The sequence below is a fragment of the Falco punctatus genome (genome assembly GCF_963210335.1).
Source record: "Falco punctatus genome assembly, chromosome: 6".
Classification (NCBI taxonomy): domain Eukaryota; kingdom Metazoa; phylum Chordata; class Aves; order Falconiformes; family Falconidae; genus Falco; species Falco punctatus.
The window spans coordinates 55,096,513-55,112,914 of NC_137585.1; the positions used below are offsets into that span (position 1 = coordinate 55,096,513).

General features: G+C 40.6%; 1 protein-coding gene across 7 annotated transcripts in view; it reads left to right on the forward strand.

Moving 5' to 3' along the window:
- The first annotated feature begins 133 nt into the window (after positions 1-133).
- Positions 134-16,402, forward strand: part of TBK1 (TANK binding kinase 1) — a 33,843-nt gene continuing 17,574 nt past the window's right edge. For 6 of the 7 annotated variants that reach the window (XR_013928675.1, XR_013928676.1, XM_080390770.1 and 3 more), the window contains exons 1-7: positions 134-4,659; positions 8,806-8,926; positions 10,727-10,867; positions 11,669-11,798; positions 12,383-12,564; positions 13,368-13,528; positions 15,426-15,536. Coding sequence is in view for 5 of the 7 variants with exons in the window: in XM_080390770.1 (XP_080246896.1) it covers positions 8,840-8,926; positions 10,727-10,867; positions 11,669-11,798; positions 12,383-12,564; positions 13,368-13,528; positions 15,426-15,536 (812 nt within the window). In the remaining 2 variants the exon portion in view is untranslated. Of the gene's footprint in view, positions 4,660-6,614; positions 6,722-8,805; positions 8,927-10,726; positions 10,868-11,668; positions 11,799-12,382; positions 12,565-13,367; positions 13,529-15,425; positions 15,537-16,402 lie in introns of all 7 variants that reach the window. The other variant, XM_080390768.1, reaches the window with a different exon arrangement.

Sequence of the window (16,402 nt, forward strand, 5' to 3'; positions counted from 1 at the left end):
TCTGGTTCTATCTTTTTTTATAAAAAAAAATATAAAACTTTATCCAGTGAAATGTTAAGTCTCTTTGAATCATTTTGCTTGACTCTTTAGAAGCTACAGCATTCTTTGACCTTCTGGCTGTTACATTTGGGTAGAACCTGGCAATTTTTTTTATGCTTGGATAATAAATGGTATTGCAGTCTTGCATGTGGAAGATGCTGGCAGAAAGAACTGCATTCACCGCAGTATTTTAGTAAGGTCAATGGTCTATACAAAGGTTTTAGCAGAGTGTTGTTACTTCTGTCCTAAAATGTATTGGTTGGTCAGTTTGTTTCTTTGTTGTTTTTAATTCTATGACATTAGTTTTCATAGCTATTTCATAGGGACAAGGGGGAGCTCTGAGTCTTCCCATGCATGGGATTTAATATACTTTCATCAAGAACTGATGTCTGTTTTTCTAGGCTTTGTGGTACTAGGTGGTTCTTCCAGTTTAAATGGCAAGTAAGCGAGGAGGTGGATCAGAAGCAACAGCCGGCAGTGGAGCGTGGTGGCATTTTGAGGATGCTTTCTGCAATTCCCTCCCTTTTCACCGAGGGAAGAAAGGCAGAGGGCTTACCTTTACTACTCTTCAGTATGATAGTATCACTTTATAAGATATTTTTTTTGTTCCTGATTTTTGTACATCTAATCAAAAGTTTCTTGTTACTTGATTTGCTTTATGACAGATGTAAGTGCTTGTGTTTTTTATACTTCTTAGTCTGTCCCATTTTCCTCCTTTTCCTGCCATACCAATGCTAGAGGTCCCCTGGGTCCAATAGCTGTTTTGTTTTCTCCTGTAGCACGAGATGCCTTCCATGTTTGACTTGATGCTTCTCATATTCTATGGGTCTTCTGCAGCTGCCCCCACCCCACAGCTCAAGGTGCTGTACCTCCAGCCACTGCAGCTGTTGCTGTGTTTGCTGTCAGTCATTTCTGTGTGTTTGGCTTGGTCTCCTTCCCCTGCAGTTGTGGCAGCTTTACTATATGAAGGGAAGAGCTTTCAATAGGCATCTTATGAAGTGTACGATAAGGTAGGGCTCTTCTGTCTTCAGCAGAGTGTTTTTTTGGTTTTGAATTACACTGTCATTGTAATGGAGTCACTTTTATTTTTCACACGTGATTTAAACTTTCTCTTCTGAAGTAAGGGTAATACTGTTTCTTTTAGTATTGTGTAAAAAGCAGGGGAAGAAAGCCTGCAGTTACTAATTCTGTTAGTGTAATTGACTGTGTCATTTGCCTAACAGAGCATGATTTAACTTTTATCACATTATACCCTCGTGAGAAAAGTCTTTAAACTGGCCGTTGCCAAAAGAGACTGCTCTTCTTCCTCATCCCCACCATTTCTCTGTGTGCTAAATCTGGTGTTCATCTAACCCCATAATGAGCTATTCAGGAAGCTGAAGTGACAGAAACACTTTCCCCCTCAAAGCATGGTGCCTGCTGCGGCGGTGTCAGGTGAGAATGCAGAATGTGCAGAGCGTAGGAGCGAGCTGTGCATGGCAGCTGTCGGACTGGCTGTATTCTAAACTTGTACCCTTCTATCCATCAATGAAAGAGTACATTGTAGAGTGGATGGTTAAGTAGTCTGGAACTTTGGAGAAACTAATTTGGTTCAGCCTGAAGAATTCAGAAAGGATTGTTTACTTTCCTGTGTTTTGACTGTTCCATCAGCATAGGTGTACTGTCAGGGATAATGCAAGGTGTGAGCTGTAAACCAGGGTGTGTGGGTTGGTTTCTGTATTTTTAGATAAACATGTAAACACTGATTCTGGCTACCTAGCAGGTTATTTGTTCTGCAATTTCCATCTGCAGTGCAGAGACCTCAGGTCTGCAGCTGTTGTATTGCAGTTGTTCTGTGGTGGGTATGCAGTGCCTAGGAAATACCTTTACAAAGAATCAAGGTTTAGAAAGGCAATAATTGGTCAGTTTCTACAGTTTCACTTTGAAGAGCTGGGTTCCTGCTTTGTGCTTTTTTTTTTTTTTAAATGTGGACTGGAAAAGTGTACTTATCTCCAAAGAGAAATCTGGTGATGCAACATATATGCAGAGTGTTAACTAGACTCTCCAGGCAGTGTTTAAATGCCATGAACATATTATGAAAGCTACTTCTTATGGGGTAGAGAGGAGGAAAAAACTCAATAGATGAGAACACTCCACTTGAGAGATGAGGTTTTCCTTCTTCAGACAATGGATGATCTTCTGATTTAAAGGCTGCAACAAAAACAACCCCTGCAGCTTTCCTGTATGACCATTGCTGTGAACCTGCTTTGGTCAAAATGCCCCTGTCTGGACCGAAGATGCATGAAACATCCTCATGGTAGTAACTTATGTGCACAGCAGAAGTTCTTTCTGTGAAGCGTGTTTAAGTGGGAAACAAAGCTGCAAGTCTTTAAGACAGAAAACACCCTTTCCATAGAGATAGTATCTTTTATTTACAAACTCCTGTACTTGCTGAAGACAGATGAGCTTTGCAGCCTGCAAGCTCATCTGTGAAGTGGAGGCAATGAATTTCATGCCATCTGAGGTCAGAGACATTTTTTATTTTTTTTCTCAGGGGATGGCTTATCAATGCAGGTAAGACATTTTAGCAGCTAGTTGCTGCCCAGAGCGCCAATCTGCCCTTTTCCCCTTTCCTGTCAGCACTGGCACTTGTCTTGTTATAGAATCAGACAATTTGTGGTGGAAAGCTAATCTTGCAAAATAATTACTTTCAAAAACTTCAAAGCTATTAAAAAATAAATTCAAAGCTGTTTACAAAGCTACTCACTGTTTGTGGGAGACAGTTTTTCCAGCCAGAATTATCATCATGGGGTGAGACAAGCGCTACTGCAGATTCAGGGAATGCTGTTTTCCTGTGATTCATACTGTGAAACATTTAAATGCTAGAGAAGATCCTCCCTGCATAAGAAAATGGGCAATTGAATTGTGAACCATATGAAAGAGCTGGAAACTGCGGTGAGAAGAGTAGTCAGCAGCCAGACCTAGGGGCAGGGTGGCATTGGAGCAGAGAGACTCCTAGGTGTTAAGTGAAAAAAGTCCTTGGGCTATCTGGTCTGTAGTCAATACCCTGCTTTGAGCAGGTGGTTGGACCAGAAATCTCCTGAAGTCCTGTCCAGCCTGAATGAGACCTGTTTATTTAAGGCAGCCAGTTCCAGAAAGCATCAACATACTGAGCCAACAGCTTGGTTCTATTCAGAAGGGGAAGCAAATACACCTTCAAGAGACAAAGAAGAATTCACTGGTGTTTCCCTGTTTTTGAGAGGGCTTTTGTTAAAATCCATATGAATGATCTGATGACTATTTCTGAAGAAGACAAAGCTGACTCATGGATATCCACCTGATGGGGAAAAAAAAAATTGCTTGCAAAGCTGGATACAGAGGAAAGGGTAAGCAGAAATAAGCCATGTAAGTTCTGAGGAGTGCTACAGTGTTTTGAAAGGTGCAAGGACAGAACGCAATGTGGGGAACTGTTCCCTGTCTAATGCAGAAGCATTGCAAAATAAAGCTCAGATGCCAACAAATGAGTAACATAAATTAAGCATTTATATTAACAGCATAAAATGTATCCAAGTCAATTTAACAGTTTCACTAAGCAGAATTTTTGAACAAGATTAGTGCCCTGTAATAAGCACATCAGTGGAAGTTTGGACTTGTGAAAAAGCTGAAGAAAGGTAATGTAGTAACAATAAGAAAAGCCTGCAAGCAAAAGGTTACAATCTTTTGTGTCGGTCCCTCGAGAGACTAGGCTTCTAAGATTGGGGAAGATGGTTTTTCCAAACAGGAAACGAAGAGGATCAAAAAAAAAAAAAAGGATAGTCGTGGGGGGGTAGGTGGGTGGAATTCTTTTGACTATTTTCCCACTATAATTATGTCTAAATTACATTATATATAAATTATCATATTTAAAAAAAACTATCAGTATTTTTCCTCGTACAAGCTCTACAGCCCGTTTATGGGAAGAGCAACATTACTGAACGGACAGAAACAAAACCAACGGGCAAGGAACTTCGCTTTAAGAAGCAAATAAATAACACAATAATAAAAATTAGCGGGAGCAGGTAAGTATGAAAAAATACCAGTGCTCCGTGAGGTTTAAAAAGGGTGAAAGAGCAACGTGGCTCCCGGGTACCCCTGAAGAAGCGGCCAGGGAGGTGAGGCGCGTTGCTGGCGGCAGGCAGGGGCAGCGCGGCGGCCCTGCCTCAGGAGGGGCGGCAAGAAACGACACCGGCGCTGAACCGGTCACGTAGCAGCAAATCACCACGGAAATCCTCACCGGAACCGCTCTGAGCTCGTTTTGAACATCGCACCGGCTAAAAGACCCGGAATGACCATTTTTAAGGAACATCCTACTTCCATTTTTTCGACGCTCCCCCGATGTTTCCCTGTTCGGCGGTCCTCCTACCTCAGGGGCCGCGGCCGCCGCTCCCTCACCCTCCCCAGAGCGGGCGGGGGACGCGCGGCCCTTCCAGCCGGCTGCCGCCACCCAGCGCCCCGCCGGCCACCTCGGGGCGGGGAAGGGCTCGGGGCGGCCGGGAGGTGCGGGGCGCCGAGGCGGTGCCTGTGCCGCCCCGCCTCCCCGGCGCCGCTGCAGGAAGCCGGAAGCGGCCGGGGCGCTGGGCAGGCAGGGCGAGAGGCGGCTCGGTGCGTGGGGCCGGTGGGCAGGGCAGGGCGGGGGGCGCCGCGTCAGGCCCAGCTGAGGTGGGCGGCGGCGGCGCGGAGGGAGCCGCTTCTGGCCGCCGCGGTGGCAGGGAGAAAAAGCGGGTCCCTCCGCGCCGCCGCCGGGGCGAGGTGGTTTCGGTTTGCCGGGGCGGCGGCGGGGCCTTCCCGTGAGGTGCCGGCTCCCGAGGAGGGGCGTGGGCGGCGGCGACGGCGCAGCCCCCGGAGGCAGCGGCGCGCCCGGCCGTGCAGGCTGCCCCGCGGAGCGGACCCCGCCCGTGAGGGGCGAGGTGGTGGCCGGCCTGCGGCCTCGGTGCCGTGCCTTGGGGCTCGTCCCTTGCCCCGCTCTCCGTGACTTTTATCCGCGCGAATATTGTCAGAATTTGTAATTGGGAAGGGGGGGGTCAGTGGTTCGTGTAAAGGTTTCCTTAGGCAGTGGCATCACCTCCGTGGTTGTAGAAGTTGTTAAACTTTTCCCTCGGGAGGGACGTCCTGCCGTGGAGGTGGCCCCCGGCGCTGTGCCCTCCGTGCCCCGCGCTCCCGAGAGCGGGCCGGGCTGGCCCAGGCGAGCCCGCGGCCCTTCGCAGCCTCCCCGCCGCTGCGGGCCCCGGCGGAGGCCGAGCCCTGCGCCCCCGTGACGGGCGGGGACACCTGGAGCCGTGGTGATGCGCCGCGCGGGGGCAGGGCCTTTGGAGGCATGTGCTGCCTCGAGTGGGTTCCAGCAGCACCGTGTGCGGCCCAGGGCAGGGTAGTTCCGTAATTCAGATACCAGCTGTTGGATGGGAACTGCTGGAAGGAGTTCAGGCGAGGTGAAGGAAGCAGGAACTTCAGGGGAAGAAACTTCTTTTCTAGGTGTTAAGAGAGGGCATACAGGGAAGTATAAAACCTTCGTATTTAGCAGACTCTATAATACTGACATTAATATTTATTCGGAACCTCAGCACCTTGCCTGTCAGCTCTGGTGGCATATAGGATCTTCCCTGTAGACAGAAGGAACCTTCGCTTTAACTTCATCATCTGTCCCTACTTGCTTGGTGCACTTGTACATTGCAGCTGTACCAAGTAGGTACTTCCCCCGTTATCCCGCGTGTCTGAGGTAACAGCAAACCTCATCATAATAATTGGAAGCAGTCAGTACTCCTGCTTCAAAGCTTTGGGAGTTTAAAAAAAAAATACCATATTAGTGATGCGGTCTTTTTCTGTTACAATTCCCCCTGCTGACAAATAAAGAAGGAGTAGCATCACCAGAAGGAGAAAAATATTAAAAAACAAAACAAAAAAACCAAAACCAAACCCAAAAGCAGCCCCCAAACCCTTGAAATGCTAATGAGTCATGGGGGGAAATAAATCAAAGTGCTGGTAGGAAAGATACCTTTAGATGTATGTAAGGAACTTCTGACTCCTCTGGTGTCAGACTTAATGATCGTAAGTGAGATGTGAAGAATTAGAAATTTCAGCATTAAATCTAGCAACAGGACCAATCGTACAGTTAGAGATTTATTTTTTTGAAGTATGAAACAGTGAATTGATTTTGAAATTTAAGAAAACTCAGCATGCTGAGTGTTCAGCAAGGATCAGTTCTGAATCCGACTAAGAAAGGAAAGGTATTAAAGCAAGTCTAACATAAGTTATTGAATCAAATTATTATAATTTGAAGCTTATTATAAGCTGATTATAATTAAAGCTGAATGAGACGTTATGCCTTAAAAGTGAAGACTGCCAAAAGAATGTAGACTTTGTTATTATTATAAAAATATTATTTTGACAAACATAATGTAATAGTGCAACACTGAGTTTGGTTTGGTGCTGGATATGTACCCTGGGATTAATACTGGCGTAACTGTATCTGTAGTTTCATGAGTGAAAAAAACCAGACCTTGAGAACCTGTTAGTGACTTGCTTTTTTGGTTTTTTTTTTTATCCATTGAATGATATTCAAGCTCATCTGTCAAGCTGACTTGTCCTTTTGTTTTCACCCATTGACCTTCATGCAAATTTAATTGGAAAAGTAAGGAGGTAAAGGAAGAGAACTGATCTCATACATGAGGTATCTCATCTTTGTCACTTTGGGCAATGTAATAATTCAGTCTCTAATAGGCTGCTAGAATTTTTAGTACACAAATAGATACCGGCAAAGAAACTTCATTTGCTTCTGTGCACTTTCTGTCTGCTTGGAAAGGATTGATTATGTTTCTGCATCTTGGTATGAGTCAAGTGTTACTTCGAAATAAATGACAAAATACATGTTTACTGGTAATGTGCCAGCTGGCTTATTACAAGGAGAGTTTTGATTATGAGGAGTTATTTAATTCATAGATTTTACAAATGGTTTACAGAGCGGGCTATGCATTATTTCTTTGTAGACCCTCTTCCTTACCTTCTGTGTCTGCATCATAGATAGCTCTCTGGCATCTACAGTAAGTGTCAGCTGGGAGAAATTACCTTATTCTACTACTGCAGATTGTCTTACCAGAGTTAACTGAGAGTTGTAAAGGGTTTGGGGTGTGGTGTTGGTTGTTCTGGTTCAGATTTGAGATAAAACCTTTCTTCCCTTCTCTAGGCATAAAGAACTTTATTTAGATTTTTAAAATGGTGTTGCTGCATGACGCTGAATTCAATGTCAGGTCTTTGTGTCATTGCATTCAGTATGCTGCATGTCATTACCTGGATGTTTTGGAATGGCTTTGCAGGGAACTCCACATCTTACATGAACAAATAGCTAAATGAAAACATGAAATCCACAGTCGCTGTGCGTAGAGAAGTGTGTTCAAAGTCATGAGAAAATTTCTGTATCTTTGCTGCATGGCATGGGCACAGTTGGGAACAAAGGCAGGTGCTTCAGCGGGCTGCTGGATGGGCAAAAGGTGCTGCGATGGCTGGTGTGTGGCTTCCTCCGCTTCCCTGCAGTGCATGCTGTGGGGCTTCTGGTGGTGCCATCAAAAAGTTCGAACCACCTTCTTGTAATAAATGTGCATAGGAAATTCTGTCATACCTTTTCTTCCAGTAGTTACAGGAAGGACTTTTTTCTTTCTTTTGAATATTAGTTAGCCATTTCTTGTGGCTAACTTCTAATGGCTAAGCCATTCTTAGCCATTAACAAAGGCAGATGCAGGGTCCCCTGCCAGGCTGTGAGGAAAGGCTGCTGCTGTAGGACCTTCCCCTGGCCCAGTTACTCTTTTGCTCTTAAGGTTCTTTAGATCCAGGAAGCTACATCTATGATCTTAGAGCCTTTTGCTAGATTTAATGGCAAACTCAGTGCTATAATTAAAGCAAAAGGGTAAGAGCATTCACCTGCAGCTCCTGCTGTTTTGGTAAGGGAGGAAATTCTGGCATTCCTAAAGATTTTTTTCACTATTTTAATCAAACATTTATTTTCTCTTTCTTCTGAATCTGTGAAGACCGGAGTATCTGACAGTTTACATTTCAGGAAGGGTGGTGAAGCCAGGCTGTCTCGCTAGAAATAATGTGACATATGAAATGAGAATTTTTAGAAATGAGAGAAATGTCCTTTAATTTCTTCCAGTGCTAATTGGTAGTTCTAGCAGGTAGCTGAAAATACTTCTCTTAATTGTGACTTTTATCAAGCGTGTGTAAAACAGCTTTTTGTAAGTAGTTAGTCCAGTTCCTTTACAGTTGTACGGAAGTGTAACTTTCAGAGCCAAAGTGATCTAAAAGATCTGTATACGTATCTGCCATAATCTCTGATGTCTGTTCTTTGGCATACATACTGAATAATGGAATTTTATTACAAGTCTTGCTTATTTTCAGAAGACCTTGTGCACGTATTTTTTACTCTTTCCTACAGTTTTTGTTACTGTATCATTTAAACACCTGTTTACAGCAGAAAAGGGATTATAAAGCTTTCACTTTTCCAGTTGATTTTTTCAAACAGTTTGTGGAGTGAAGACCTCAAATGCAGAGCGTGTTGTGTCTGTGGCATTAGTTTTGATTGTTTAGCTTGCTTCTGTTTCTTGTTTCACCTTGTATTCCTCTACTTCGTTGTTCTTAGTTATGTCTGTATGTCTCTGGAGCTTGGTTGGAGTTTGGTTGGTTGGTTTTTTCCTTCTAATTAAAATAAGTTCCTTTCATGTTTTTTACTAAATTCAGTGTATTTAACCTTTTGTTTTGAAGGTGAAAAAGAAAGCTGTCTAATCAAAGAGCAAGGATGCAGAGCACTTCAAATTACCTGTGGCTGTTGTCTGACATTCTAGGGCAGGGAGCTACTGCAAATGTTTTCCGGGGACGACATAAGGTTTGTCATGAATTACAAATCTGAGTAACCTGTAAAAGTGAAATTTTTCATATGTGAGTAATGTCATGAAATCAGTGAAAAACTGTTTGAGATTTAGCAAAAAAAAATATACATCTTTGTAACTATTCACACAGTTTTTAATTTTTAATATTCATTCAGTGACTTGGAGTTCTATACAGTTATTTCTGAGGATTCATTGTTAATATTGTATTGTTTGTCCTTGTAAAATATTAACTGTTATTAATTCTTCATTCATTCATTCTTCAGTTTTATGAGAAAAAAACCTCCTTGCTTAAGAATTTAAGAACAAAAGCCTTACCAGTTTTTATTACATGATATGTCATTTTTGTCTTTGTTAATTCTCTTTTGATAGTTCTTCCCTGTTCTTTTAAAAACCATTTTTTTTGTGATTTTTATGATTTTGTACCATAAGTGAAATATTCTTAACATACTATCGTATTGGATGAAGTTGCTATATATTTTTGTCCATAAGTCAGTGCTTCATATATGTCTAGGACATCTTCTTGGTGACATACCTTGAGTAATCAGTACAAAATAGTACATCTTTGAGCAGTTTTGCTGTGTAAATGATACACTGATGTGTATGTTGTAACTTGAGTGAGGGGTTAAAATGATCTTTACTTGTGTAGGTCATTCTATTTCTATGAATTTCACTGTATGTCTCACAAAATGAAGATAAGCCTCGTTGTGAAAGTAATGTTCTCTTCTAGTAATGACAGTCTGTGTGAAATCCATATGAAGTGATATATAAGCTGCAGTGTTATACTGTGAAGCAACACCTAAGTGATAATTTAGCAGTTAATGTGCTTTTCTGGGTGAGTTAATTTCAACACAGAATGTTTCCCCTGTAAAGCACGTGGTTTCATGGTTGCACCTATCACCCTCACTAGTCTGAGGATGTGACCTGCAGCTCATTGTCAACAGGAGAAAACTTTTGCCTGGGCATCAGTAGTGCATGTTAGGTGTGATGTACAACACACCTAGTCTAAGCTCAGGAAGGCTTTGTCCTTAGCAAGAATCTCTCACACACGACTGCTAATGTAAGCTGATTCCTATAGTGGGTGCAAGGAGGTACTTTTCCCTGAGAGGGACAGGAATTGCACTCTCAGCTGGTACTGTGGGTGCCTGAGCATGTTGTGGCTTAGTCCCACTCGAGAACTTAAGTCTCTGATTAAGCTCGTGACTGTGCTTCTGTCACTTATGATGTGGATTTGAGTTGCTTCAGGGTTTTGCATGAGTTGTATGTAATGCTTAACACTGCCTTCTTTGAAAAAACAGAATACTGTTTTATCAGTGTAAACAGTACAAGAAAGAAAAAGAGAGCAATGCTCATCTTCCAAAAGTTGTCTCTTAACTTCAACAAGCCAAGATTCTCAACTGTAATATGTGCATGTCTCATTGATTTGTGTAAGTGGCTTACCTCTTGCTGAAAAATTATTTTTCAGCTACATTTATGGGTCATTCTTAAATGTGTAGCCCTTCTTATGCTAACTATTCTGTTTTCTAAGGCACTTAAGATTTTGTGGGCTAACACTGAGTTTCCATTCTGCTAGTCTGTTTGCTTCTAGTCTATATCATACTAAACCAATATATATGTAATTTTAATTTTTCTACTAGAATCTTTATTTCCACTTTAACACAAAATACTATTTTGAACTATTTCTACTCTGCATATGCTCGTATGCACAACAGAAGATCTCAGAATGCTTGGATAATGCGTATGTGTACACTTACAATCTTTTGCTTCTGTTTGATTAGTAATTTGTTTGTTTTTAACAGAAAACTGGGGATTTGTATGCTGTCAAAGTATTTAACAGTATAAGTTTCCTTCGTCCTGTGGATGTTCAGATGCGAGAGTTTGAAGTATTGAAGAAACTAAATCATAAGAATATTGTCAAGTTGTTTGCCATTGAAGAAGAGGTAATGGATCGTTCTAGTTGTGATCTGAGATGCATGGTGGTAACCACAGTAACTGTCTTTTCCTTTATCCATAACTATAGAGGATAAAGTTATATTTTTAAGGAATGGTAACATATATGGTACAAATGCTGTGACCCAATTATCACTGCTTTTTGGTTTTCTTTCTTTGTTGTTGTTGAAAGAATATGCTTGCTTTCACTGTTTAGGCAGAGGCTATGATTCTTCAAAGCCATGTGGAGAATCCACTGTCCTAAGCTTTATCTTGAATTAGGTTTTTTAAGCTATCTATATATGAACATTTAATACATACTGATAGTTGGAGGTGTTTCAATAATTCTGACAATTTTATGCTTTTGCTTTGCAACCAGCTAAAATAACGACATAGGACATGTAGAACTGTCTGTTAATGTATGAATTGCAGTAGTTGTGCTGAAACTGAGACTGATCAGTTGAAATTACCCAGATGCTGAGATTAGTTAATAGGAGAGGAGGGCAGTCGCTTCTTTCTGCTCTTCTGTGCTGTAGTTTCTCATTTGTCCACTCATCAATACTGCTGTCAACCCTCTTAAGTGCCTAGAACTTGAGGCTTTCTTAGTTTTTCCCCCCTCTCCAAGTTAGAATACATGAAACAATATAAAAGTTCACATGCACTTCTTTTGAATAAGATTATCCAAATGGGATTTATGATCTAGCTACAGATTTTATTTTTCTTTTTATTTAAAGTAAGATCCTGTTATATGCAGCTTTTGACATTGTTTTCACAATGGTCACAGACTTACGTTTTTTAATTTTTTTTTCCAGACAACAACTAGACACAAAGTACTAGTTATGGAATTTTGTCCATGTGGGAGTCTATATACAGTTTTAGAGGAGCCGTCTAATGCCTTTGGTCTGCCAGAGTCTGAGTTCTTAATTGTTTTGAGAGATGTGGGTATGTAGGCTTTGCTCTTTAGACTAATTTGTTGACTGAAATGAACTCATACTTGTTTATCTTGTAACAGCAAGAGATGAGGAACCTGAATGACTGTCAATTAATTGAACAATGTGGTCATATTGAGTCACATATTTTATTTATGTCTATATTGGTATAGATAGCTGCATTAAGAAGCCATTTCTGTTTAAAGCATTGTTATAATTCTTTTTTGTTAATTTGTATCAAGATTATTTGTATTGTGATAATTAATCTCAGAAGAATAAATTAGAAAATTAATGAGGTTTACCTGTGTCTGCCTGTTACAAAATTTTCCTCCATTACTTTATTGGAAAGATGTTGCTGAGAGCAAGAAATGTCGTAATTTCACTGTCTGAAAAAAAAAAAACCATAACCCTGCAAAAATGCTTAGAAAAGTCTCTGGTCCTGGTCTTTTTGTTAATTGAGTGTCCCTTCTCATTCCCGTTTCCCAGTGAGAAAGTAAACACATACAGCTTCCTAGCCTCAGTTACAATTCAATATTTGTGCAGTCTGTGTCAAGATGTATACATAAATTCTGTATTCTTGGGTTTTTTTTATTGAAGTGGCTGGGATGAATCATCTCCGGGAGAATGGAATAGTGCACCGTGACATCAAGCCAGGCAATATAATGCGTGTTATAGGTGAAGATGGTCAGTCTGTTTACAAACTTACAGACTTTGGTGCTGCAAGAGAACTTGAAGATGATGAACAATTTGTTTCTCTCTACGGCACAGAAGAGTATTTAGTAAGCCCATATGATTTCACTATCTTTTGAAGAAATATTTGAAGCCCAGGGCCCTTGGTGATTGAGTAGGTGAAGGTCAGACTATTGTGCATTAGTATTTAAACATTTGTATTGTAATTGGTTTATAGCTTTCCACCTTCTTCACCTTGGGTCATGCCAGTTCTTTTGCTGATCTGAGCACAGTAGCCTTTAAATAATTTTCAGGTCCAACTTCCCCTATTGCCTTTTGTGAAAGAAACAACAAGAATATTTTAGTTATGAATGTCTTTGCCTTTATCTCTGTAGATAATTGTCAGTTTGTGTTTGAGCTACTTGTATCATGTTATGTGGAGTTCACTTGACATCTTAGTTAACCATAAAGAGGCAGGCGGAGAAGCATCAGTACAAGCAACTTAGGCATAATTTTATTCCTGCCATGTTTTCCCACATGTAATGTCGTAGTTGATACTCTCCTCTGTGATGGATCTTTTTCTAATTTGGTTTCTGTTGTTTTAAAATGATCTGGAGGAATACCAGCTTTCTCCTCTTCTTTAGTGGTGTTTTATTCTAGTAGTCAGTCTTCAGCTAAATTACAAAATACTTTTGGCAAACCTTTAGTAAAGTGGCTGTCATACCTAGGAACACTTTTGTGATATTCTGTCAGAATAACTTAGGGAAATTAAGCTAACTTTGCATTTTGATTAAAGAGATGAAAGTTTAGAATGACAAATGATCTTGCTGTGAAATGATAGATTGGGGTTTTGTTCTTTGTATTGTTCATAAAACAATTCTAACTTCTTTTTTTGTTGTTTTTTTCTCTTTAGCACCCTGATATGTATGAACGAGCAGTTTTGAGGAAAGAGCATCAGAAAAAGTACGGAGCAACAGTTGATCTGTGGAGCATAGGTGTGACCTTTTACCATGCTGCAACAGGGAGTTTGCCTTTCCGACCTTTTGAAGGACCTCGTAGAAACAAGGAAGTGATGTAGGTAATTTAGAAGGAGAATTTTATCTGTTCATAAATTAGGTTAGTCCATGAAATGCTTTTTGTCAAGAAGTCCTACATATGTGTAGTAAACATTAAAATAGCGAAGATATTTCAGGAAAAACATTCTTTAACTTTGTTGTGGTTTAACTCCAGTAGGCAGCTGAGCACCACACAGCTGTTTGCTCACTTCCCCACAGTGGGGTGGAGAAGAGAATTGGAAGGGTAAAAGTATGAAAACTCATGGGTTGAGGTAAAGACAGTTTAATAAGTAAAAAACCAACAACAAAACCCACCCCTAACCCCAAAGGAAAACACAACCAAGAAAAACAAGTGATGCAAAAAATCCCCTATTGCTCACCACCAGCCAGTTGAGTCCCTGGCCAGCTGCCACCCTGGCAAATTCCCGCCCCCAGCTTTTATTGCTGAGCATGATGTCATATGGTACGGAATATCCTTTGGGGTCAGCTGTCCTCCTCTGTCCCCTTCCAACTTTTTCCCTGCCCCCAGCCGACTCGCTGGCAAGGCAGCATGAGAAGTACAAAAGGCCTTGATGCTGTGTAAGCACTGCTCAGCAATGGCTAAAACATCCCTGTGTTACCAACATTGTTTTGTGTTTGTGACCATAAGCACCATATGAGCTGTTACAAAGAAAATTAACTCTATCCCAGCCAAAACCGGTACAAACATTCTTCTTCAACAAGGAGTTGACTGGTACCTTAGGATCTGAATTAAGCATCCAAGCTCCCCCAAAATACTGATGTTTTTCCACATGTCTTCACCATGGCACTAAGCTGGTCTGTTGCAGTGTGGTATTAGATATTCAGGCAAGATGATGGTATTACAAAATGGGATTTCAGTGCCACAAATTTTTTTTGTCCTTTAAATGATTGTATTCCCAGGCAATCTTGAAGTGCATGTACTACCCATGAGACTGACATTTTTTGGGTAGCATAGTTGTGGGCTGTGGCTGAAGATAACAGGGGTAACTCCTGAATGTGAAACAGAAGTTCTGTCTACGACATGTCAGTTGGAATTGATTCCTGTTTCATCTTAATCTAGTTCTATTTTCTTGTTCTGTGTGTTACATTTAAAAAAATAAAGCAAGGTGATACTTAGGAACTCTAATAAGCCATTTACATCTCTGTTCTGGTACTCCTTGCAAAGCTGACTCCAATTTTCTTAGTTTAAAAAACTGCCCATCCTCTGATCATCCCACAGGCATTCTTGTTGTATCTGCCTAAGACGTTTTGTATGTACCTTGTCCTCCAAAAAGAGAGGGCACAACTCAAATTTTCTGTTGCGAATATTGCTCCTGACTAATTTAACGAGAAATTTGAGACATTCTGGCCTGCTCAATAGAAAGTTAGACAATGCCAAAATGTATCAAAATTGCTAGATGTTTCCAAGTTAAAGTAGTTTCTCAGAGCCCACTTCCTGTTCCTTTTTTATCCCCAAGTGACTTTGTAGCAGCTAAATGTCATCTCTTGCCATAGAACATGCTAGAAGTTAGTCATGTAAATGCCTAAATTGAACTGCCTTGGAAATCTTTGGTTAATTAACATTAACCATGTGTGTTAATTAACAATTAACATGGTGTGAAAAAAACAGCTTCCTTCAGTGATGCCTGAAATCTCTCCTACATTTTTCCCAAACCTGAGGTAGACAAAGTTGCTTTTCCCACATAGCCAGAAGTGTTTCCTTTTCACTGTGTACTATTTTAGCACAACTCACTGTCAGCTTGTAAGTAAAGCTTCCCAATTACTGCACCATCTACAAATGCAGGCCAGCCTGTTGTTTAGATTTATATTATTGATACCCCTTTGAGAAATAGTTGTTAGACCTATGTATGTGTAAGAGGTAGTAGTTAAAAGTGTATTTTTATAATGTATTGCAGGTATAAAATAATCACTGGAAAGCCTTCTGGTGCTATTTCTGGAATACAGAAAGCAGAAAATGGACCAATTGAGTGGAGTTGGGAGATGCCTGTTTCTTGTAGTCTTTCAAAGTAAGTTTGAACTTCTCACAAAATGTCTCAGTGCTGCTTGATTGGGCTTTTCCAGTTATTCTGTCAGGATGGGGTCTTTGGAACAGAGATCTGTCTATTGCAGTTGTTTTCTTTGAACTTTTCAGTAGATTGGTACAGTCTGCTATTAGGTTGTCAAATATTTTTTGTTTCCATCTGTCCCATAGTTTTATAACTGCTAATTTACAAATGAGCATCTGCAAATCTGAAGTGCTATGAGTAGAAGAAAGATTATTACTATACATTCTTCACCCTCAGGAAAGAGTATGATGTTGTAATAACCTTTGAATTGATGGTCCCCCCTTTCTTGGAAAAAATGTGACTTCAGACATTACAAAGATTAGGCAGCAGAAGGGAAATCATAATAAAATACAGTTCAGAGACTTCTATTTTTGCCAGAAAAAAAATCATATCACATTTTAACATAGTCTGATAGTATCTTTTAAATTTTTTATCATCATATTTTTGCTTCATATGTCATAATACTAAGTAGGAAGAGCCATGGAAGATCTGATCTCAATCTGATCTTAAAAACACTTCCCATAACCCATTTATCTATTTATCTTCCTGAGACTTCTGCGGTACTTCAAAGTTACTGCTTTTTCATGGTAAAGGCAGAAAGAAATTGTTCTGTGAACAGACGCTAGAAACAAACTTTTCTGAAAGCTAAATATGTAGATCCATAAGGGGTGTAGAGTGGAAGTCTGGTTTATATCAATCAATTCATTATAGTGTGTAGAACTTGCAATTTATATATATATTTTTCATGACACTGCTCAGTTGTTTCTTCTGCATATTCCATATAATTGAAGTGCTTGAAATAATAAAGCAAGCAGATTTTTTTCATT